Below are 24,947 nucleotides of genomic sequence, written 5' to 3' on the forward strand. Positions count from 1 at the left end.
GTCCTGTAAAGGGACAATCTCTTTTTAGCCTCTCTCACATCAGGATCTTTTCCCGGTTGGCTAAATACACCTGGATATCCAGTTCTGGTCAGCAGCACGAGATGGTTGATATCAGACTCGACTGCATCTCCCAGGGTTTCCTGCTGAGTCCCGTGCTTGGAAAGTGGGTGGCAGAAGCATTACATGAGTAGCGTTGTATCTTGTGATCTYGGAGGCTTACTGTGTGCTCTGGTGCCAGCACCCTAATTGCTGGGGTAGATCAGCTCTATTTCTGTCAGCTGGTAGCTAAATCCTCAGAAGATTACAGCTGAATCAGTGCATTGTTGCTAATAGGCTTGTAGGAGCACCTGTCCCATCCACCTATGTGCTGTTTAAAAGGAAGTGGTCCAGTTTGGATTGAGGATTTTGCTTTTCCGGATGTCGTAGTGATGGCACAACACTATTATCAATATTCAAAGCACAAAAAGTGGCTTTCTGGTATAGATTTGCTGTACTAAACTGTATAACTGTACTAAACATCAGTTTCTTTTCCACAKGCAAACAGTTTCTCAGCTATTGCACAACTTTTGTCTGTTAGATTCGTCTGTGTTGTTTCCACATGTCCTTTTGTTACGCATTGCACATCACACTTCTGATTGACAGCTGAAAAATAAACACATTTATTACTGGTTTTGTAAAGAGTATTATATATGTGTGTGTGAATGATGTGTTGTAAGGCTGATTACAAAGCAGCCCAGTGACTAACATGTATTAGAAGTGATTTAAATGTATTGCGAAATATTTCAGGAAAAAATAAAAGTTGTAAAAATATGGTAAAACAGTCAGTAGCAGTGATTTGACGGGAATTGGAATGGGTTGTTGAAGCTTTTTACCTTGTTTGTTTTTCTCAGGGCCTGGATTGTCCTCATTAGACCTGGATTTATAGCTCTCCAGTGTCTGCTCTGAAGCATCATTCTCTGTGCAGATAACAAATGCAATTAATACGATGAAATGTTTCTATGCTGCTTGCTCCCCCTCTGCCTTGAACATAAAAATCCTGGAAGACTGGTTGGAATGACTRTTCAGTCATCCTGAAGCATCCAAGAGAGCTGCTGCTTGAAACAACAAGTCCGTCCCCTCCTAGCCTCTGAAATAAGTTTATTTATTGCAATAAACAGCATTTGCACTCTTTATTCTGGCAGTGCCATCACTCACCTCTCTTCCACAGCCCATGAGCTTTTTTCAGCTTCCTCATGAAAAGCGAGACGATGATGAGCAGCACAAAAATGAGAACAGCCACCAGGATGGGCAGCAGAAGGTTTTTCTCCTTTTTGATGCCTTCATTTTTCATATCTTGCTCTGTAAAAGAAGCAGACACAGACAGAGTCTTTAGTAATCAAAAGCCATCTGTCCTGCACCAGGCGAAATGTAAATGGTAGCAGTGCAGAAGTCCTCTTTGGGCTTATTTTAAGGAGATGAGATGTTTTGTTGKTGGTGGTGGTATGAATATGAAAAACTGATTAAAATCAGGGGTATTTAGCTTATTCCTACATGCTAGGAGTGGTTTTGTTTCTGTAAAATCTTCCTTATATTATTAGCTGGCATTACCCTAAAAGTACTGAGTGGGCACCAGTTTGGTGCTGGATAAGCCCCATGCCGGTTTGGAAGCTGTCACTGGAAGGTTTTAATTAGGGCTTACTGAAGGTGCGSGTGGTCATTGCAGTTGAGTTTTCACTGGCTGGTGAGGCCTCGGTCCTGGGAAGTTCCTCTGTGGCTGTTCCGTTGGAGGTTGTTTCGGTCCCTGGGGAAGCAAAAAGGAAAACTATTTTTTTTCAAATGSCAGAGGAATGCTTAAGAAATCCATGTTTTTCCAACACCTCTGAAGCAGGGGTTTGTGGTAATGCAGCAGAAAGAGACTTAGAATAGACCCTGTCTTAAAGTTTTGCTTGCTTCCTTAATGTTATGTGTCCTTTAAATCAAAAGACGAGCTAAGCTTTAGGAGCATCAAATCCTCAGAACCTTTTACACAATGTTGAACTCAATGGTTTTCATTTACAGCCMAATTAAAACCAAGCTTAGCTTTGTTTGCTCCTCTTTGCCCTTCCTACTTGGTCCTTCTCAGCTTGCTTTGCTTGCTTGCAAAAACGTACATGTGACGATGTCCTTCTCTCTAAAGCAAATACTTTTTATTTCAGAGTATCTTTTGGTGTCTTCCTGGTCTTCAGTGGTACAACACCCACAGTTTGAGAAATACTGTCACACGGACGCTATCATGTTGCTTCTGGTGGCGTAACGTACCATTGGGGAYGTTGTAACTCCAAGTGCCAGAGGGTTCCTCGTCTCCTGCAGTAGCTGGTGTTGTTTCTGACCCTGTGGAAACGGAGAAATGAGTTCTGCTTTTCCTATGCACACGGATACTAACTATATCATTGTGTAATTAACTTCAGTTTGTAATGACTTTGCATATTTTGTCTACCAAAATTTACATTATAAGAGATTTTCTTATCAGCTCTGTATGCACATCAGCTGAAAGCACTGCTAAAAGACAGAGGCTCTCTGTCAATATCAAAAACTTGCTTGTCAAAAGAATGTTCATTCCTAAAACAGGCAACTGACTTCTCTCAGYTTGTCCTGTAACACAGGGCAGGTGCTTACTCAGGAGGTTAACTGATTTGGGAAATGGACCCTTTATTCCTTTTGTTTGGGGGGGGTAGTTTAATTCTTCAGTTGAGTAAACACCAMATTTGCACGGATTTGCATGGTGCTAAATGCACGGATCTGTCTTTGTTGCACACTGCCACCTAGTGCAACCTTTCAGGGAGATCAGAGGCTTAGCCTCGCCGCTGTAGCATGTGGCAGCCAGAAATAATTCTTCTGCATCTAAAAGGAGAAAAGCAGTCTGCTCTTGTGATTATCATCTGAGGTGCTACGAAATTAAAAGAAACTGGAARGAAAACTTACCATTGTATTGTGGGTAGGCAAGAGAAAAGGCTGCACTGCTGTTCAGGTCTGAATTTGCTGGGGAAAAAGGTGAAAGAGTTCTGAACACCGTGGAAATATTCTTCAGTGCTAACAGCAACTGTTCTTTTGCTGTCCAAGGTCTGGGTAAAGACACTCTAAGATATTTTCTGTGACACTKGTGGTCTATGCAGGAATTGAAGGCCAAGCAGTTAAAGCCTACCTGTTGAGTGCTCCCGCTCTGAGATGGTTGTATCGACGTCTACTGCAGTTGGAGCAGAATCTGTAGCTGTTATTGGAAAGAAAAAAAACTAACCAATGGTGCAACCTTCAGAACATTTTATAAGCATCTGTTGAATCAAAATAAATCAAAATATCTAAGGAGAACTGAAGTAAGGATTATTAGGTCCCTATTGGTCATCCACTGGTGATACTGACCACTGACCCCTGGATAGAATTTTTGGGCAAGAGGCCTCAGAAATAATTTACAATACTAAAACTGTACTAGCTTTCCACAGGGGTGTGTCTAATGCACTGTACACGTGAGAATCTCACAATTCTTGTGCACATAAACACTTCAGATTTTCTTTCAWTCTTTAGGGCATGCACTAGAATTTTAGCAGCAGCAGCAAACTAAGTCTGGCTGCTAATGAGACCAGACTGGGCTGCTGTGACTTAATCTCAATGACTTCTAAGCTAGCTGAGAAGCAGAATAAAAGCTCCTAAATTTTATTTGGTAGTTCCTCTTTTGCCAGAGGTAACGCTTAACATTTAAAAGCATCTTCCATACAGAGGGCAGCAGAGCACAGGCTTCAGTTTTGCGTGTGCCCAGCTTTAACCATGTTAGAGGGGGCACAGGGAGCAGCGGGTGCTCCAGGAGGGCACCCATCAGTACCAGGCGGCGGGAGGCTCCCGAAGCGGAACGTTGCCGTGAGCTGCTCCTCTCCCAGCGCCCGGTGGCGAGCGACGCAGGTGGCCGTGGAGCTGGGCCTGTGGGCCAGCACTGTGAGCGTGCTGCACGTGCTCCATCTCTTCCCGTCGCCTTCTGCCGTGTGCCGAGTGTCACCTGTTGGAAGAAAACGTTTAAGTGGTGTTCAGTCAAGAGCAGTTTAATGAAAAGCCTCTGAGGTGCAGCCTATGTTACTTTGCTGTGCTCGGTAATCACACACCGCTTTGGCACAAGTGGTTCGTTGTACAAATGGATTGCACTGGAGCCCAAAGTCAGCAAGGGCCACGTTCCTTCCTCATTCTCYTAACCCAAAGCCTCCGCTCTATTCCATGGCTCTCTGGGGGAGATTCTCCTGCAGGGAGCCTGCTCACACATGCACTGCTGCCTTGCAGGCTGCAGCAAAGTGTCCGAACACCCACCTGGACTTCTGGCTCCTGCAAAAGGAAGGAATTGCCTGGTTGTGTGGCCTGAAACACGGAAGAGACCCAAGTTCTCATTCTCCTGCATGACAACCCAAGGGCATTAGACATATGTCTAAATAGCTGTGAAATTGTTAATCCAAGATTTAGAAAAGTTTTTTTTACTATTTTTTTTAAGATTATTACCTTAACTGTCCATCAGGGCACAATAATCTGTACTGTGTATTTCTATTGTAGATGTTCTCTTGAAGTCAACTAGGGTTTTCTCTTCACTTGTTACCCTCAGTAACATCTGTACTCCTTCAATAAGAGAAATTCCTTGATTCTAAATTAGCTTTTGTAGAGAACTCACTCTTTCACATAGGCCAGCGTTTCTCTCCACTCTTACCATCTTCAGTAGAGTCATATAAGGATACTTGATAGGGTTTCAGAGTGTTTTTGCTAGAAAGGAAGTAGTCTTTAATTACCAGCAACAGCTTAGTGATTACATCTAGTTTGCTCCTGCTGGGCTGTGGCGAAATGGAGGGGCTGCCAGTAATTAAACTATTTGAACTATTTTCTGATTATTATAAATATTTGCAGTTAGCAATGAAAACTGAGAATGGAGGGGACAGGAAGGGGCGTTTCTTAATGATAGGCACCTGCAGAAAGCTTGAGAAACTCAGAATAAGGACACTTTGTCTTTTCAAATAGACTAATTTGCCTCTGCCACAAATGGGCCACATGGTGAATCAGCACTTGTGCGTGTAAATATTTCTCATCCCAAGCCATCCTGAAATTAACCACCCAAATGAGGCCAGCACAGGCTCTCTGGTGYTTAATTACTCTTCCCAGATGGTGGTGGGATGTGAGGTCAAAGGTTAAGTAGTTCCCTTGATATAAAGTGCTCTGGGAGCTGCCTTGGGCCCCTGCTAAAAGTCTGATGTACAAGGAGGAGAGAAAAGTAAGTACAGAGTTTTACTGAGCTTTGGTGGAGAAACGGTTGGATTTACATGCTTTGGAAAGTGCCTGTTGTCTCTGAGTTGTGYATTGTAACGTTGCAAGTGTGTTTTATACTGAGCTCCTCTTAAGTTTAAGGAAGCCCCTCTTTACAAGAACAACAAGGCAAAGGTATCTAAAAGCTTAGAGCTGACATGCTGCTTCCCCCACTCCTACAAGAGGTGTTTTCCCAGAGCCCTGTCGAGTCATGCACGTCCTAGCTCCTCCAAAACATACATGTGATTTTAGAGCCTGCTTTTTCAAAATCTGTACAGGAATAGGGAACATGTTTTTCCCCTGAAATCACAGATACCTCATTCCTTCTGCTTTCATGTAACTCAATTACCAGTTAACTTCCTTGCAGTATAGAGCTTTATGCACTTGTATTAATGCTTGTATAACAGGCATCTTGGATTTCATTTTTTTAGCCTTGCCTTCCAGTTATATTCTATATTTGGGCCAGYACACCTCTCTGTTGGGTCCTAGTCACAATAGCCTCCCTAACCTGCGTCACACTAGTCAAAAGGAGGTTGAGTGGTGCTTYGCAGAGTGAGTTTCACCATCTAGTGTCTCTAACCATGTCCAAGGTTGAGAAGACGTTTGTAGTAACCCTTTAACACTTACCGGGAAGCTCTATCCCGTTGTCCAAGAGCCAGCTAATGCGCGGCTGTGGTTTGCTTCCTCTGGTGCGGCAGGACAGTGTGAGCCTTTTCTCTGCGTCTTGAGATACTTGCACTACTGGCTTGGAAGGAGCAGCTGCAGCAAGAAAGTTTGTAGTCAGTTGTATGTTTTTCTACTCTTTTTTTTTTTTTTTTTTTTTAGAAGACGGCATACGAGATCAAGGAAGTCTTAGCTAAGGGCAGGTTTATATCATGTTAGGCACCTTACAATTGCATGCAATTTCCAGCACTGTTGTAGAAAATACTAGTTTTCTGTTAGGTCTGTGTGTAAAGTCAAGTTATTGACATGAACTCACCTAAAACTTTGACAGTTTTGTTCTTCATTTGGAACGGGGTGCCATAGTAGAAGCATCTGTATAYGCCTTCATCATGCACTGTTACATTAGACAGTCGAATGGATAATTCTTCCTTTGAATAATGGATGAGTTTGTACCTCTGATCCTTTAAACCTGTAGGGGAAGGAAAACAGCCTCGCATGCAATGCATGTTGGTGCATAAGCGCAAGACAGATAATCCAAGCATTACTGCGTGAGCCTGCTTTTGTTTGGTGCATAATTCTAGTTCGTAAGCACTTGGCACACTGAGCGGTTCTAGCATTTCTAGCTGATGCCGCTCTAGTGCAGAGACAGCAGTAAGYGGGAGTGTAAGTGGACAGCAGTGCTGCCGTGTGGGGAAAATGGGGCTTATTCCCCTCTGCTTTAATCTTTATCAAAATCCTTGGAAGGAAGTTTAGCTTGACAAGTAGAAGGTGTTTTTYCAGTTGTCAGGAAAGCAAAGGCGAGTCCTTGGCTTTGACCTGCACTCTGTGATCTTGTGCAAGTTGTTTGCTCTTTGCCTCTGTTTCTCCAAGTAAATATCTGCCTCTTAAATGAACTGAAACTGAAGATGTTTATTGGAGAAGCAATGTGACAATGATTTATGTTGGTGGATCAGAATAAAAAGTGAAATTGTCCCTGTACAGTGTGAAGTTTGGTTCCTCTCTGAATGAGAGGAGCTCCATCTATTAAAAGATAATGATGCTTTAAGCCCCATCAAGCACAGTTAAATGTCTCAGTCTATAATTGTTTGCACAGAATGTGTGTGACTGTAGGCAAGGATTTGTTGCTTGCTCCTACAGTGCAAAATGAAGGGGACATGTGTATGTAAAATGCAGAGATAACTATGATGGTGAAAGGGATTAATCCTAGGTCTTACAGTTTTGGTTACATAGAAGGGGAAAAACATCTCCCCTAACCTGCTGTGATTCTCCAACACGGATGTGGAAGCAGCACCGTGGGGTTGAGCTGGCACTGTGCGGTATCGATTAGCTGTTGGTGCCTCAGCTTTGAGGGGCTTGGGATCCCGTTAGTATCTAATGGTAYGTGTGCTGGGTACCCAATACTGAATTCAGGATCCTGGACTTCCTAGCATATGGACATATGAGTCATTTATGAGACTTTAAATCTCTCTTGATCGTTCATCCCACTTGCTCTTGCAACCGAAACAATAAGAGCAACAGTTATTGATGACATCTTCCATGCAGAAATATTGCAAATCCTACTGGAAATGCTGTTTGTCAGGACCTTGTGGTAGGGATTTCCTAAGAACAAGCCAAGGGGACAGTTTCAGTGGGAGCCACGTAGCCAGTATTGTCCGGATAAATCCCAGGCGCTATGATCCAGACTGGGGTCAAATGTGGATGGAGACTAGGTGGATCCGGAGCAAAGAGAAGGGCAGCATGGTGGGTGCCGTGTGTGCACTTACCCCGCTGGGCGTCCAGGAAAATGGCAAAGCCCCGGGGGTTCAGCCACTGCCGGGCAGAGCTGCTCTCGCCACCGAGACTGCAGCGGAGAGTTAAGTCCTYGCCCTCCGTCACAGTTATGGTGTCACCAACCGCTCCTGGAAAAACCCCTGTCATCAAAGGGGAAAAAATAAAGCATTAAAATGTGACGTGACAGCCTTCCTTGGCAAGTAATGTGGCACCTTGTGCTGTTTGTGAGTGGTGAAGGCTTTCCTATGCGACACACCTTGCCAATATGAGTGTATTGGCAGAACTTACCAGGCTGGTGTAGYTCCCCAAACAGATATTCTAGCAAATGAAGTATGTTGGCTTGCAGAGGTAATATTAGCAGTGCAGAAGCCCCCWGTGGAAGCGAATGCCAGTGGTGTGGCAGGAACCTAAAAGCCTGGTGCAGTTATTTTACAGGCAGGAGATAAAGAGGGGTTTTCTCTCCAGACATTCTGCGATATATAATACACTTTGTGAAAATACTTTATGACCTGGAATGAATTGTCTTCTGCCATAAAAGCGTGCCATGGAGAAGTTGCTAAGAGCAGTGCCCAGGTCAGAGTTAAGTCATAGGCTGTATGAGGATTTTATTTTTCATTCCTGTTTTGCAGTTTTATTTTTCAGTTAGCTGTCTGCAGCACATTCCTGCTGTGTACATGAGTGCTGCAGCTTGGGGAAATGAATCATTATGGCCTTGAAGAAAGTTTTTAATTTTCTTAAAAATATTTAAATAAAAACAACAGAAATGAAGGGCGCCTGAGCTTTTGCCACGAAAATCAGAGGGTGACTTGTCTCTATGTGGAAAAAATTTCTCTTGGGGAACTGTTGGTGTTTCTCCCCGTTGGCTTGAGTACATGGGGCATTTCTTGGGCTGGGATAGCTTGCAGAGGAGTGGTAGTGTAAGGAAAACCTCCTTGCGTGAGTTAATTTATAGAAACATGCATCACAAGCTCATATGCTTAAGCAGCTCCTAGTCTGTGGTTTTCTTCAGGGCTTTTCTGCCTTTTCGCTGTTTCCTGTAACTAGCAGCAGAGCAGAGCCTGTCAAGTTGCACCTTCAGAGGTGAGAAGCCAGCCTGGTTCAGAAAAGGTGGGGGTTTTGCTTCCCCCACAGTGGGGGGCACTCGTAATTTCCATGTGTGGCCGTGGCTCCATTCAGACTATGACTCATGGGCCGAGTTTCCTTTCTCTTATGGGGGTCAGTCTTACGTGGCTGTGGCCTTGGGGCTGCTGTAGGCCGTGTAGTCCATGACGTGCACCCTTCCACGGTGTGCAAGGTGCTGCAGAGGACAGCGGTGCTGCAGCCAGAGCTGCTGCCTCTTTCAGTGAACAGTTCTCCACCAGGGTTGTGAGAGCAAGAGAAGGAACTTGACCGTAAAGGACTTAGATCCCTTTGTTGCAACAGAAAGAAAGTAGAAATCGCAAGATTCAAATGCCTCGTGTCTTCAAAAACCTCAGASAGAAATTACTGCGTCGTTTCACTGTTATTTTAACCTACAGTCTACTGAGACATCCTGTTCAATCGGCTATTTTTGACCTCTTGCTGTGGAGTGTCCGCATTAATGGTAGCAGTCCCGTGCGAGCCGACCAAGAGCACCTAGGTGATGTCGGTAGGCAGCAATTCACAGGGCAGGAATGACTGCAATCCCAAGGGAATAGGGCTTGAAGGGAGCCAAGGCCGCTGGGCTGGAGCAAGTCTAAAGAGCAGCGCGAAAACTAGTCCAGCTAGGAYGTAACTGACAGGCTCTTAAGGCCTGACTTCTGATGAGCACAAGCAATAATAAGAAAATACTCTCAACACTGTTTTGGCATTTGCTGAGAAGGGAGAGAAATTGGTTTGTGACCTCACTCACACGCACATATCTCGTGTAAAGATCAGGAATGAATCCTGTGAAAACCGCTGCCTGTAGATAACAGTATTGCTACTTCTGCTACTCAGGTCTTTTGATAGGGGACTTGGTCAGATATCAGTCTCACAGTTGTGTATAAAAGAGGAGATTAACAGAACAGGTATAAGCTACATCTAAAAGAGGGCATTGAGCATTTAAAGTGTTKTATAGTCTCAAAGTACTTTGCAAACACTTTCTAAACTACCCAGACTTTTGCATCTTTTCACAAAATGTATGAACAAAGCCCCACCAAGGCATCCAAGCCACGAAAAGCAGGCAGTGATCCGCTCCGAAAAGTAAAAGGAGAATCTTTAGATTTCCCGGGGCATGCCAGGAGATGAGCGGGTCTCACGGATGCCGTGTCTGCTGGAAGGCAGCCCTCTGCCCGGGGTGCCGCTCGGGTTTGGAAGCAGGGTGCGAGCCCGTGGCGGGGCAGGGGCGCGAGGCACTCACCTGGCGCGAGCAGCAGYGCTGCCATGCGTAGCACCCGCGCGACGCTCATGCTGCCGCTCCGGCGCCGCTTCCTCTCCTCTCCTCCTGCTCTGTGTGCAGCAGGTCCCTTCTCAGCGGCACGGACGTACTCTGACTTCACCACCAGGGTCTGCGCCTTTTGTTCTTTTTTTTCCCTTTTTCCTCCCTGCTATTACACTCTTCTCTCCCCCGCTTATCACATCTTTCCTGTGCCCTGGTGGTTGCTGAGAAATAACCCTGTTCACAGTTGCCCCCACAGTGGGCGACAGGAGTGGGACACGTTGACCATGTGTCCCCTCCAACGCTGTCTTACTCAGTGCTGTCGTGGGGGAGAGTTTTAGCAGAAAGCAGAGTTAAAGGCCACAAAGATTAATATAATCAGTCGGGTTGAAGGAAAAGCCGTGCAAAGGGATAAAATTGCAGCTGCAGGAAGACCCCAGAGCAAGAAAGCAGGTATGTATTGTAAAGCTAGGCAATTCTCTGCCTTAAACGTTGTGCTGCCAGTTCTGCATACCCAACCTGTTAATAAAATAGCTGTTGGGGGATGAAGGCTTTAGGGGGAGCCAGCCATGGAAATCCCATGGACAGCACCCACCTCAGCTAAAGCAGTGAAACCAATCCTTGCACGGCACAGGGGAAGCAAAGCTCATGATAGTTTTGTGCCATCTGCTGTCAAATAACTGAACTTCACACCCAGGGAAGGGAAGGGAAAGCTGAGCCCGTGGAGGCTCCGCTGCCCTTTCCCGGGAGCAGCATCAGAGCGGGCGCTCCAGGGAAGCCCAAGGAGCCCTTGGGAGCAGGGACGGGCAGGACGGGCACGCGTGGCATCTTCAGTGAATCACTCGCGAACTGTTTGTCGGACTTCTGAGAAATCCATTTAATGTGATAAGCGAATTAAAATGCAGTGGTGGTTTCCACAGGTGTTAGCATTTGAAATTGAGGTTAAAAACAACCCACCAACTCCCCCAAATTAAAAAAAAAAAAATTTACAGATGTCACAGTTAATTACAGCTATTTTTGGCAATACAATTATTGTTTTTATAACAGCAAACATTTTTTTCCTCAAATAAATACAATCTGCTCACGCTAAAAAACATAATAATGATACAACAGGTTTAAAATGTAAAGGAAAAAAAATGTATCCATTGTTAACATCAGGTTTTAAGAACTGTCCACAGAGAGAAACTTCAGAAAATACATTTTAATGGGAAATAACAGAAAGGAATATTTTACTCTTGGCATATTTTGAGCTTTGTTACTTAATTGGAAAGAGAGGGGGGGAAAATAGGAAGTGTTTTCCTGTAGTTTGGCTTCCGTACGGTACTGTGGTACCTGGCTTACGCAGGGTAATGAGACTGTTGGGATATGATGCAGCTCACAGTGAAGATAAGGAACAGACTTTGACTCATTTTAGATAGATCAAGTCTAATGATCTCTGAAGCTATGCTAAATATACGTTAATGAGCATCAGTGGAATAAAAGGGGAGCAGCAATCCCTTTGTGTTTTTAACATTCACATTGAAAACTTCAAAGGAACATCTTTTTCCTTTTTTTCTCTATGAGCCTCATGAGCATGAGATTACTTAACACAAAACCCCCAAGGGAAATCAAAATACTCAAAGAAAATAAGATTTTCTTTCTGAGATTCTAGATACCTGAAAAATCTAATATGAGAAAAGACAATTGTCAAAATACTTTCCCAAACATCCAAAAATATACTTTTTTTTTTTAATGAAGAGAGTATTCTAACATCTCTACCTTCTCAAAGAAAACACTTTTTTTTCTCTCTAACGCATATTATATGCAAAGATCAGCTAGTACAGTATTTGAATTATGTGCATTTGGGTTTTGTTCCCTCTCAGTTCCATGCTTCTGCCTACAAAAACTCCTTACCTGCAGTGGGACCTGAGCAGCCTCTCCTGTGTTCCACATGCAGTGTTTCCTACGCCTAGTTACATCTTGCTGGCTTGTGACATGATACAGTAAGCTATCTAGGGAATTCTGCATTCATCAAAAACCATTAGTTTTGGTGTGATTGTCCTCTATTTAAAGAACTCTGCAAACTTGCAGTGAGGAAGCATGGAGCAAAACAGGCCAGAAATGCTCCTCAGAGTGTCTGTACACAGCTGAGAATAGTTTAAATTATAGCTCAAAGTGGAAATGACAGCAGGACCACTGCACAGGAGCAGTTTTTCTGTCGTCTCTTAGGTTATCTCCCTGACTCTTCAGTATACATCCCTAATATAATAATGCACTTATGAATGGCCTACTACATCTTACATAGTCATCAGTGTATAAATAATGGATACTGCTACACCTATTGCACAGGGGAGTGCTCTTCTGCCTCGAGRTACATGCAGCATGTGCTGGGCTTGGCCTGGCATTAGCCAAGCCAAGCTGTAAGATAAAGCTGAGCTAAGACCCTTCAACATCTCTTAGGCTGGAGCTGATGAGCGTGGTACCTTACTGAAGAACGTGGGACTGCAGTTTATCACCGCTTGCTTTTTCTGAATGTTGAATGTTTACCTGGCTTATGTTCTACTGAGGATAAAGTGAGCCCAAAGGCTTGAGAGGTTAAAAGAAACTAACCCCAAATAAAATTTGGCCTTGGCTATGAATAGCAAGCGTTTGTGAACGCTGGCTACTAGAAGTTTCTGTGCCATATAATCCTTTCAAACGAGGATGCTAACGCTTTCTGCAGAGGGAAAGCTGTAAAGAACTGAGGCTCCCTAGGGTGTCAAGATTTATTTATTTTTTTTTTTTGTGGCACTTCTGAGTGATATTGTGTCTTCTGATGTGCAGACTTTGTCTGTAAGTGATGTGAGATTCCGAATTCTCTCCCGATGCAGAGTGGCATCGCTGCTAGCATCCCCAGTGTGCTCAGCAGGGTGGTCATGCGGGCACCTAATGCAGCGCTGAAATCGAGGAGGAGAACGGGCTGCTGCTACCTAGAGAGGAACGCTGAGCTCGCCTTTTCCAGCAAGTGACGTTACACTCTATGAAAGGTGCTGAGACTGTGGGGGTGCTTGTGAGGAAGGTGTCAACACGTAGACCTGAACAAGCCTGTTAATGCTCTGCAAAAAATAGCAGTAAAAAAATTCATTCGATGCTCTACTTTGACACAGTGCTAGTTGTTATTAACATGGTGCAGAAGGCAGTGAAAGTTACTGGTCTTATCGAGCTCCTTTCAAGGTGGAAAAGTCTACCCGAGCTACTGACTGAACGGAGGTTCCCTGCAGTGCAAGAGCTCTAACCTGTATTCTAATGCTTCTTCCCCCAACTCAGGCTCTTCTGTGTTTGCCTAGGTGCCTATGAGAACTTTTGCATGACTATGTTTGAGAGATATGCTAGAACAGCTTTTTTGTATGACCCACTTAACATACGGTGACTATTTTTTCCACTGTCGATGAACACGAGAAAGAAGAGCCGTTCTCCAGTGCTTAGCAAGGCCGTGGTTTGCCTTGGCCTCGGGGCTTTGCCTACTCTTGCAGTAAGGTTTCTCTCCAGTTAAAGCCTCCAGTCGGTCCATGTGTGAGAGGGAGGATGGGGGGGTCCGTAAGCTGCCAAACACCTGTGTCTCCCAGCTCTTCACACGAGCAGAACCCCAGGTACGGAATCTGTGGGAAGAGATACGGAAATGAAGTGSGAAGGTGGTAAGCAGGGAGCAGGGCCTGCTAAGAGCAGGATTAGTGCTGGCACTTACAGCACCTCCTCCCGTGCTGCCTGTGACACGAGTGACACCCTAAGCTTTCTTGGTGTCATCACTTCTGAGATGGGTGGGACTCAGGAAGGGCTTGGATGGGGCAAAAGGAGCTGCGTGTCCCATGCCTGGGAAAGGAGCTTGTGACTTTCTTTTCTCTCTTTAAAGCCAGGAGTTTTGTTACTTTTGTGAATTACCTTTCGCACCATCTGCACAAAGTCCTTGGAGTTCTGTGGCGAGAGCCCTTGGAGCTGGCAGGTACAGGCCTCCAGGGAGGACGCGTGGGCCACGATCAGGATGTTGTTCCCTGGAAGCAGGCAAGGGACACAGATGGCTTTAGGACCTCGCATCACGCTGAGAATTCAGATGTGCAAAATATGTTCAGTTTAACATCTAACAACACCTGAAATTGTGCATGTGGGGGGAAAAAAAACGTTTTATCAACACAGAGCATTCCTCGGGTAGGAGTATCGGAGCTGTAACACTTACCTTTGCCTTTACATTCACTGATGATTTCTTTTGTTACTTGGTAGCTCCTACTTATGTATGTGTCATAAGATTCTGAAACCACTAACTTGCTGACAGGAATATGAGGTCTGCAAGCACAAAAAGAACAAGCAAATGGAGAGGAAGTTATAAACGTAAATTACTTAAGCCCTGTCTGTGATGCAGCTGAAAGTATGCATTTCTTTGACTTTCTTAATGACTCAAATGTCCAGAGCCACTTCTTGTGTCAGGACTACTTCTGCAAAGGCTTACTGGAATTTTAAAGGTGGTTTTAAAACCTCAGTACTTATATCTTTACTATTCCTGCAGTAAGCAAGGACCATTAGTAAGAGCCTGGAGTAAATAGCTCCATTAGCTAGCAAAAGTGGTGGGAAAAAATCCTCTAATGTGGACCTGTTATTGGAGGCAGCACATTAGCTGCTCACTGTATACGTAAGGAGCCACATTCATACAGAGTTCACCCGTGAGGTATAGTGCAGGAGTGGAACTGGGTGACCTTTTTAGTTTCTTCCTTTGTGAGAGCTCTTTGAGTCTGGCTTGTGTAAATGAGCCACAGATTTGAGAGCAGGAAGATCATGTTGCCTGTTCTTGGGCAACAAAGAACAGGCATTGCTCGGTTGCAGCCATGAATCCCAGTTTCCCTTCACACTCGGACTGAAGGTTGTTCCCGCCAGGCTGGCAGGGAACAGGTATTTGTTTGCAGTGATATTGGCAACACTCAGGCTGGACATGGGGCTAGATAAAAGGAAAGCAACAGAGCCTGGAAGCTACCAAAGGGCTGATCTCCTGTGCAACCCTCAGCCAAAACACAACCCAACGTCCTCCCGCCACCTTCTGCTACCTGTAGGTTGTATCAACGCTTAGAGTAGCTGCAGCTAAATCCACGGGGGGTATCCAGGCTGGTAGTGTGTTACCAGAGACCCACTTGGTCCATTCAAACAAGCCTGGCTCTATGCGAATTTTCAGGTTGTTCTCTTGTTGCATACCTGAAAAAGAGAGAAAAGAGACCAGAAAGTGATGGTAGTGGCTGAGGAGGAAGTGGGCAAGATTTTGCAGCTTTAAAACTTCAGTTGATGTTCCTCTAAGTAGTTACTTGATTAATACTAGGTATGAAGAGATGGAGTATTTGATTGCACTCCTACAGGTGCATCCAGGTGCTTAACCATATATAATTGTGTGCATATATACATACTTCCACTGCCACGGAAATAATCATCACCCTGAATTACCATCTGCTCGGATTTCCCATGCCAGCTGCCCTTGGAGCTGGTTGGCAGCGTCTTCCCCGGCAAGCRGGAGGAAGGCAGCCTTCCTGCCTGCCGGCTCCTACCTTTCAGGATATAGTGTGCGGTCTGCACGCAGCGCAGGGACGGGGAGCTGTAGATGTGGTCTACCACGGTGCTGCTCTCCAGCAAGGCTTCACCTGCAGGCGAGCGGGAACAGCCGTGAGGAAAGGCCGAGCAAGGGGAGCAGGAACATGCAAACCTGTTTTACTTTAGTGTCTGCTAGGTACTGTGGCATACACAGCTGGAATGGGGGTATATTTGTCTATGTGCCTTGCTCTTTATGCATCTAGGTGCGTAATCACCCTGCGAGGGATGCACGGCATCTTTCTGAAGAGCAGCATCTACCCTCTGCTTTCCTCTGGGCAATACTACCATTTCTGTCTCTCAGGAAAACAAATAATTCTTAATGCTGGGGAAAAATGTATGTAGATTTTGAATTTCATTTATAAGCTATAAATCAGAATAACTCAATTCAAACTCAGCTTAGTTCAACTGGCTTGGTTCTTGGCTAGTTACAATACCTTTTCATCGCATAGGTGCAAGATCACTGAAAATAATCAACTGTCTCACTCACTGTTGCGTTTTTTGGTGACATTTTAGTAATGGCATCTTCTAGGGTGGCACGTTTACAGGGAAATAATGAATGGTTTAGCAGTTGTACTGCTGAGGTCTGACTTTTTTATACCATATCCTACGTTTTGTGGTTTGCCTTTTCTTCAGCTAGAGTGGCAGGATGAGACAAAGTTTTCTTGAAAAGAGGSGCTTGCCAGTGTTGAGACTTTTCAAAGAAGCCTGAAATGGCAAAATCCTCCTATTCACCTAATTAGTGTTTTTTCTGCCTTGTACTTTCTATTTCTCTTCTTGGGGTGTRGGAGGAAAATACCACAGCTCTGGGAGGGACTTGTTGTCTGCTGAGGACAACTTACCAACAAGTCTTGCTTGCGTACAGCCCAGCACAGTGATGGGGGCATCTTTTTCATAATCCCTGAAACCCCCGCTTCGTTGAGGTAAGCTGTGAGGCATGTTCAGGTTACTGCGCATATACCTTCCTGCGAGGGAAAGTCGAGAAGCAGTTGCTGGAATTACTAGTCCAGAGTCTAAACCTGGAGGCTAAGCCCCTTGGGAGCTGACTCACCTTTGCCATCAAAGCACTGCGACAACCAGTACTTCCCAAAAACCACATCCATTCTCTCCCCGTGTCTGCAGACAAAAAGGCAGCGTTTCTGAGGGCCGGGTTGAGTGGCTATCCTCAAGGTCTGGAAGAAAAATCACAGGATGTTGGACCRCCATGAGAGTGCAAGTGTTTTCTCAAGATCTAATTTACTGACTAGARTCAGGACCGTCCATCTCCCAGTTGATCCTAGGGCTAATATGGGTACCACGGGTTTCCTCTGCCATTGAGGAGTTTATGCTGGTATAAAGCTGAATGACAAGAGGATGGGACCCTGCTGCCCCAGAAGGTGTTTGTGGACAGGGAATTGCCTCTTTGTCTGTGTTTCATGATGCATTGAAAAAGCCTGTAGATAATTTGAAGCTTCCTGTGCAAGCAGTGAGAGGAGACCGTAGGATAAGTTGTCACAGACAAGGTATTTAGTGGAAACTTGCCATTAAAGCTGCGTGTGACGWGTGTTGAGGGGAGGTGCCTACCTGCATGTTCTGGCAGATGATGGTGAGTGGCCCTGCATCACCAGGTCCTTGGTCTTCCTGCTGACGTCTTTCCAAGGCTCCATCAGTGAAGGCTTGAAGGGATGGGGACAGTGCAGTGTTCAGAATTGAGTACGAGCTGCCAAAAACAGGAAGAAGGTGGCTGTGGGAGGGCTCTAGACCGGCCCTCCGGCCTCAGTAAGGACGTTTGTGTTGGAGTTGCTGTCTCTGGGCTTTCTGCAGTATAGATGTGAAACCCAACTCATATATTGCCAGTCTATTGGGTTACCTTTAAGGGACCACTGTTAAGGTGAAATGGAAATGGAACAACCTTTCTTGACACTTCAGAGATACAAGTTGTGGTGTAAAGAACCAGTGGACAAAATCACTGTGTGTCAACTGAACTGCCTCTTTCAATTTTGGCTGGCATGAGGAAAAACCTCTAATGCTTCACAGGGGAGAAGACAGAGGAGAAAGCGGAGCCGCAGCCCCGCTTGTCACTGTGCTGGAGGGAGATGCCACTCAGGCAAGGTGGAGGAAACGTCTCCATCACGGTGTGGTGTGGCTAGTCCCCAGCTCTGTGTAGGGAATGGCTCTTCTGCCCCATCATTCAGCATTACTTAGAGCAGGAGGATCCCTGGAGAACATGAGCCAGCCATTGTTGCAAAATGGGAGGAAGAAACAGTGGAAAAAACCTTCCGAGGYCCCAAAATAGCTTGAAAAATTAGGATTGCTTCTCTCCTTCCTGCTTCCTCTGCCAAGTCTGATTTCCCAGGCTTGTTAAACGGGCAAGAAATAGCTTTGGCCTTCTAAAAGGAGCTGAAACAGTCTCTGAAACTGTAATATCTACAGTACAGCTTCTGTCCATTTTGGGGAAGAGGAGGGGAGAGTATTTCTGGCTTGGCTGATAACAGCAGTCAGGGAGCCCCTCCAGATTTTAGATGTCAGGTGCTCCTGGTCCACAGCTAGCAAGCTAGTCTATTTTCTTTTGCCATGTGTCTTTAAGTGCATATAAGTGTATATACTGCATGTTTGGGGTTTGTGGCTCCTGTGGGGAAACTGCATTCTTGTACCTTCTCCGGGCTTCCCACTTGCTCTCTGGGCTCCGTGTGCTGAGGATAGAGGATTTCTTCTTTTGACTTGGTAGCCCACTAATATACAGAATTAGTAACAGAAAATACTATGCAAGTGTTCATTGGGAGGCTTTCAGGTTGATTTTTAGGTGCAGATATTAACAATGTTGCTCAGCAGGATTAAAGGTTTGATCAAATACCCCACAATAACTCTTGTGTGGAATGGCCAGGCGAGCCGTGTTTCAGTGATGRTCTGAATAATCTGTACTGTTCATTTGGAGAAGGTYTGTTAGCGTTGAAACACAGCTTGTTGCAACTACACTCAAAAGCTTCAYGGCTGTTGTTTCTTTAAGCTCTGGTAACTGGAGGTCTTTTCTTTTCTTACAAGGGAGGAGGAATTAAGTGTGATGGTAACACACTTGGGATAAATAGGATTGTTCTGTTTGACTAGCATACATAAACCCTTGATTAGTGGCGCTTATTTCTCAACAGGCCATAAAGGGGAGGAAAAAAGAATAGCAAACTGTGACAAGAGATATGGGTGGTAAACAAGGGATGTCTTGCTCTGCTTGTCTGTGCCTGATGGACTTGGGGGTTATGAAAGATTTGGAGCTGCTCAGGGCAGGGTCCCTGGCAGTCACACCTAAAAGCCACCTGGTGATTCCCCTGTCACGCTCTCCATCTCTCACTGACCATGCATGTGTGTTAGACCTCCAAAGTCACAGGCAAAGTGCTCTCCTATCCCCCAAGTGCTAGGTTGGAACTGGTATTTAAATAATGGCATGAAAATCCAGAAGCCTGAGTCATAAGCAGCCCAGAGACACTCGTCACCTCCTCCACTGGCCGGGCACATCGCAGCTGCTGAGTGACAGCAGTTGGACTGAGCAGCCTTACCTACCCATGAAACACCCAGGTCCCACATTCGTCCGCCTTGGTGATGTAGTTCTCGGGCAGCAGCCCAGAACAGCCAGTTGCAAGGGAAATGCCGTAAATCCAGCCCTCGCTCGTACTGGTTTGTTCCACTGGGGACATGAAAATAAAATCCCCTGGCACCAGCTCGAGTTCGTCATCGTTCTGGGGGGTGTACGGGTAGATCACTTGCAGAGTCTGGTGGAGAAAAAGAAGCACAAATGAATGAAAGCATTGTTAATGCAAGGGAGTCTTGTGCAGCGTGGGGCAGGGACACTTCCATGGCAGACCTTTACCTTCTCCAAGGTAGCTCTTCCATAATGCATCCTAACTCTGTACAATTCCTGCCGCTTCCTACTCCTTGCTGTTGGAAAGGGTTTTTTTGAAGTCTGTGTGTGTGTGTGGGGGGGGGGTTGACTTTGGTAACCAGGATGGAAAGGAGGGGATGATTATTTAGGCTTTGTAACCAGGGTGGGAAGGAGGGGATAATTATTTAGGCTGAGCAAAAATATAAGCATGAGTCTTTAATTCAGTATCCTGTTAAAAATGCAACTGTATTGCAAAGGAGAACATATGGAAGATAGTTCTGGCGAGGTGRTCAGTGGCCATTGCTGATGCTCCTTGTGCTTGGAATAAGAGAGGGGTTGCCTGTGTGCTACTGCTTGGAAGTCAAGGCAGGGGCACTGTTGTGGGCTAACAGCTTGGAATCTATGATATGTTGCTTTCAACCCTGTACTTGAGAACACACTAAATAACACAGGCAATGGGCAACACCTGTTGTATCGTTTCCCTTGTATTTCCTAAAATAAATAGGGTTAGGTTAAGAGGTTGAGGCCTAAGTGAACAAGAGTCATCGTTAGAATTAATGAATCCAGCAGGAAAAGGACCTATTGCTTCAAAAAACAGGATTAATGACATGGCAAGCCCGGACAGCATGAGTAAAAAGCACAAAAAGGGAAGAGGGCCTGCTGGTTAAAATGCCTCGTGGGGTGTGGAAGGCCTATGCACAGAGTCCACTGGCAGGACCTCCAAAGGACAAATCCTTAGTGTCTGTGTGGGCACAGGAAAACCCCATCCAGCCTGAAAGGACTGCTAGATCCTCTCACTTTGTTTTCTTCACCCCCCTGGAACCTGCTCCAGAAATTACCTCGTGATTAACAAAGCGGATATCTCGGGAGAATATCGCAGCCAGCCAGTCGCAGCCGAGCTTCACGTCGATGTTCTGCGCCAGCTTCTCCAGCGTGGGCAGGTGGCTCGCTTGGAAGTGATAGGCGAGGGTCACGTGCAGCTGCTTCTTATGGGGCTCTACGTGGACATCTGCAACAAAAAGGTGCCAATTAACAACTGACCCCATGGGGTTCCGCAGGGTGCATGTCCATTTCCTCGGATGTTAGCTGCATTGCTGGCTCACCCACCAGGTTGCAGAGTGGAAACTGATAACACATTCATTCAAAGTGATTCTGCAGGGAGAGAACCTATGCTAGGGAAAGATTTAAGAAAGCAGAAAAGTGAAAGCATGTGAGATGTTGGAACTGTTCTAGTAGAAGTGGAAGTCATGGGATTCATTGTTTGTGTGTAATTTATTCCTGCTTATTCAACCAAAAATTGCAATTAAATTTGACTGWTTATTCAGTCAAAATTGCAGCTATTCAGAGACTTGGCTCTAACTGCCAGCCACGGGACGGCTTTTCAAAATCATCTATCTTGTTTTTCATTAGCAAGAAAAAAAAATGCTCTGGGTTTGTGAAAAAGACTTAGTGCGATAACCTGACCAAGCTGTGGACTGCAATGCAGCAGTCGGGACCAAGCTGTTTGCTCCCAGTTGGAACCATCTTGGGGAGAAGTCTGTTGGAAGCTGGTGATGCTTTTTCTGATGAGTGTTTTGGCATGAGAGCTGCCCTCTAAGTGCTTTGGTATGGAGGGCACCTGGATGCTCTGCAGGGGAAATCCTGCACTGTTCTCACGTGGCTGCTGCTCTTTTCCGACCCGGCTGGTATCTCTTCACTGCCTGTTCATGCTGCATTCCCTTTGTGGGAAGCGCATCACATGGAGTGAATCTCTTGGTTCTGGAAGCTGTTCGATAAGGTTCCTCTCACAGAGCCATGTTTACACCTCAGAAATTCAGCGGAAAAGCAGCTAGAGCCCTCTTAMTGCAGGGGAGAGCTCGGTGAGAGCCAGTGAGCTGAGCAGGAAGCGCTGAGCCTCACAGGCAGCGTCTCTGAAAGGTTAAGGAACCGCCAAATGTCAACTTCCCTTTCAGGAGATAACGCTCAGAGTGAAGCGTGAGGTGATGTTTGAACTGAAGAAGCGCAGAAACCCCGAGCACTCGCTGGGGTGTTCCCCTCGCCTCTCCCCAGCCTTCAGGCTGCTGCTCAAGCACCCTGCATGAGCTGCGGGTGCTTAGATATGCAAGGCCTAGCGCACGCAAGACGGCAACAAAGCCGCCCTTTGCATTGGCGGCTGAGAGAGAAGTGCAGGGTTTAATWACAGGTAGTGCTACACACCCTTGTATAGGAAATTAAATTAGGCAGCAGGGCAAAGACTGCTATTTGTTTTGCAGTGGTCATTTTAAAGGCTTTTTTATGATAAGTCACTTTGTTGGCATGAATAAAATATCTTGGTTCGTGAAGAAGGCGGCTGATTGTAGGAGTATTTTTTGATGTGTCAAACAGACCAAACATGAGTTAAAAAGAGCATTACTACACTGACATTTACTGCGTGCTTAATGACCATCGTGCTTCAGCTAGCAAATAGTATCCTAGAAAGAAAATCATTCATTTTCTTTTCTCCTGTCTTTGTTAGAATGAGGTTGTTAGCTCACCAGAAGTGGTTCTCCTAATTTCTCTGTGAGGAGCATCTCTTGGAGCCTTTCCTGAGGCTGTTGCATTTGCAAGGGTGCAACAGGACAGAGGTTTTGGCCAAGCTGTGAGCGTTTCGCGGGTGCCTACACAGCCACTCACCTGCTTTAGAAGCAGCCTCTGCTGCAAAGTCTGCAGCAAACTTCTTGAGCACCTCGGCACTTTCTTCCTTGACAAAAAGCCCGATGAAATTGGAGGACGTGTAGAGCTCCAAAGGCAGAGGGGCAGGGAATTTGCATTTCCATCGCATCACAGTGGCCTGCAGGGCTTCAGTGAGAGCATCCACCTTGCTGTCTTCGCACTGCCAAGGGGAGCAGGAGAGCAGAGGAAAGAAGCAGGAGAGAGAGCATTGCTCAGTAGGGAAATGGAAGGCATGGGATGGATACTCTTCCTATCACACTGTGCGGAAAAGCACAGGGAGAAATGGGCAACTTGAGAAGCTGCCTGCCCATCCTGGTCCTAAAAGCCAGGATCAAAACAACTTKCTTAAAACCCAATGACCTTCTCCACAAGCCCAGGCATCAGGCAGTGCTAGTCCTAACCCCATGGAGATGCCAAGCACAGGGCTCGTGTAACCCGTGTGCCGTATCCAGCCTGGACCTGGCAAGGGCTGCTCACCAACGCATGCATCAAGCAGCAGAAAGAGGAGCTGGGTTTTACCATAAAGAACTGGCAGAGGGTGATGTGTGGGAAGATGTTATGAGCTTTGTTCTTCCCGCAGATCTGTTTGGACTGTTGCCAGAAGTCAGAGAGCTTCTGAGCCAAGGGCCCGGTGGGGCGCAGGTAAAGGACGTACTCCCGAGGCAGGCTGTCATCCAGGAAAGGGTCGCCCACGTGGGAGAAGAGCCTGACAAAGAGAAAGCAACGTCAGAGRGGAAACTCAGAGAGGCCTTTGTTTCATAGCAAAAGTCACCTTTCCCTGTCCTTTTATCATGCAGCAAGAAATCGGCTCTGGTGGGCTAGGAGGAGATGGCAGTGTCACCTGCAGACCCCAGGTGACAGGGKTTTTTTTCTCTCTCTCTATCCTTTCTTGGCTATTACTTGAGGCCCCAGACTGTCCCAGAGGATGCTTACCTCTTGTTTATTATTTGCAATGCTTGCAGAATAGGTCATTAATTTTACTAGTGTTTTTCAGATACCACCCTCATTTAAACAAATAACACAGCTTCTCCAACAGCATTTCACAATCTAATGGCTGATATCTTAAAAACATAAAATTCACTTTTTAAAAACGTTTATTACTTCATACCAACCAGTCACATGCTGCTTGAACACTTCTTCCACCTGTGGAGGCCAGGGCCTTTTGCCTGAAGAGAGGGCAAAAGAAAGAGTATTTCAGTGCTGTTGCATTAGAAGCAGATATAGCTCTATCTGCCGCTTTAACCAAACAAGACAGATGTCTTTAACCTCATACAAAGCACTACCTTAATCCCTTCTGAACAGGGTTGTATATTACGAATACTTATGGAAAAGTTACAGAAATCAGGGGTGAAGCTTGGCTTAAATAATTACCGCCTGGTGTTTTTCTGTGTGGTGGAGCCCCTTATTTCAGAGCCCTAGTTATTAGCATGTAGTGATGTTCTGCTAGCGCCTTGCTGAGCACAGAACTGGGAGGGTTTGGATGGGCAAGCGCGGTGCTGCTGAGAACAAGGCAGTTGCCACGAGGGGGCACAAAGCCCAGGCTCTGGTGCTGGCATYGCTCTGCTCAGACCTTGCTCGGTGGGAAGCATCGTCACCGTCTCCCCTTAGGTGTGTGCACAGTTTCACTGCACCTAGGGCAACCGCAGTGTTCTGCAAGGTGAGCTTTTCGGTTACAGAACAAACCAGTGCACAGCCCTGTGCATTTCTATGGGTGAGACATTGGTGCTGCCGTGCAGCTGTGCATCAGCTCCGCTTCGCCGCGCTGGTGACTGCCGAAAGCAGCAACTTGCCCAGAATGCAAAACGCATAAGTATTTACACAGCAAAAACTGTGGATAAGGGAGGCAGAAAGGCAGAGAAACATCAGGGCTTTGGGGCAGAAGTTGGCCCCTCAGCTTGGTATCAGGTGGCAAAATTTCACATGAACCAATAATTTCGTAGTGTGCCTTTGTGTTCTGATCTGTGATGGCTGGAAAGGCGTTGGGATAACCAAGCGGGAATATGGGGTGTTACCGCTTGSTGGTAGACACATGTTGTTGACTCAGCTGTGTTTCAGTCTGCTCTTGCTTCCCCACCCCTTGAATATACATATTTTTTGCTCATTTTGAGAGTAAGAGGAAGGCAGAAAGATAAAGCTGCAAAAAAAGGGCTGTGTTGCAAATGTGTGATTATGAAAATGCTTCCTCCTGAAGCATTATCTGCCTGTGTTCATGTGAGCTCAGCACAGTGCTAGTCTGTGCACCTGCCCTCTGGAAGGCTGTTCCTGGTGCAGCCAGCGTTGTTGTTGCTCCGTGCTGTCTTGCTGCCCTTGGCCTAGTCTGCCTCRGGTGCATTTTGCCACCAGCCCCTGCTTGGCTTTGGAAAGCCACCCTCCAGAAGGTGCACAGCCCGGACGGAGCAGCGTGCAGCTGCGCCTCAGTCTGCCATGGGTCTCCTCCAGCCCGGCTTCATCCTCCCTTCGCTCTCAGCTGCCTTTGCCCAGGTCACCTCCCCTCTCGCGCAGGCTGCTTACGCTTGTTAAAATGCTACCAAAATGTGACTYTCTCAGCCACAGCTCTTGCGTGGAAATGGTCTATATGCATCGAACTCAAGGTAGTGAATTAGTGTATTAGTGATAAGAAATATTAGGCTGGGCTCCCTGCACTTCTGTTCATGACTTATTTCAAAGGTGCCCATTGCTTCCATGGGGATTAGAAACTCCCTTTTCAATTAAGCTTTCATTGGAAGGAGGAAATGTTGC

The 24,947-nt window shown here is 46.0% G+C and overlaps 2 protein-coding genes across 2 annotated transcripts in view; both read right to left on the minus strand.

Moving 5' to 3' along the window:
* Positions 1-441: 441 nt before the first annotated feature.
* Positions 442-10,150, minus strand: CRTAM (cytotoxic and regulatory T cell molecule). Its single transcript, XM_026038126.1, has 12 exons — positions 10,073-10,150; positions 7,707-7,853; positions 6,260-6,412; positions 5,908-6,039; positions 3,833-4,003; positions 3,161-3,226; positions 2,941-2,997; positions 2,278-2,349; positions 1,679-1,780; positions 1,195-1,338; positions 873-956; positions 442-642 (listed from the first exon to the last, which is right to left on the minus strand). The coding sequence occupies exons 1-12, from the start codon at positions 10,119-10,121 to the stop codon at positions 512-514; spliced, it is 1,308 nt and encodes a 435-aa protein (XP_025893911.1). The 5' UTR covers positions 10,122-10,150; the 3' UTR covers positions 442-511.
* A 1,203-nt stretch (positions 10,151-11,353) lies between these two features.
* UBASH3B (ubiquitin associated and SH3 domain containing B) overlaps positions 11,354-24,947 on the minus strand; it is a 34,306-nt gene continuing 20,712 nt past the window's right edge. Inside the window, exons 2-14 of the mRNA XM_026038107.1 lie at positions 23,321-23,374; positions 22,728-22,914; positions 22,170-22,368; positions 20,357-20,526; positions 19,199-19,407; positions 17,231-17,366; positions 16,719-16,839; positions 16,510-16,632; positions 15,628-15,720; positions 15,139-15,283; positions 14,280-14,386; positions 13,988-14,097; positions 11,354-13,707 (exon numbers count right to left, since the gene is read on the minus strand). Of these exons, the coding sequence (XP_025893892.1) occupies positions 13,570-13,707; positions 13,988-14,097; positions 14,280-14,386; positions 15,139-15,283; positions 15,628-15,720; positions 16,510-16,632; positions 16,719-16,839; positions 17,231-17,366; positions 19,199-19,407; positions 20,357-20,526; positions 22,170-22,368; positions 22,728-22,914; positions 23,321-23,374 (1,792 nt within the window). The 3' untranslated portion in view covers positions 11,354-13,569. The remainder of the gene's footprint in view (positions 13,708-13,987; positions 14,098-14,279; positions 14,387-15,138; positions 15,284-15,627; positions 15,721-16,509; positions 16,633-16,718; positions 16,840-17,230; positions 17,367-19,198; positions 19,408-20,356; positions 20,527-22,169; positions 22,369-22,727; positions 22,915-23,320; positions 23,375-24,947) is intronic.

This window comes from Nothoprocta perdicaria, unplaced genomic scaffold (assembly GCF_003342845.1).
Source record: "Nothoprocta perdicaria isolate Ctin4 unplaced genomic scaffold, notPer1 scaffold_201, whole genome shotgun sequence".
NCBI lineage: Eukaryota > Metazoa > Chordata > Aves > Tinamiformes > Tinamidae > Nothoprocta > Nothoprocta perdicaria.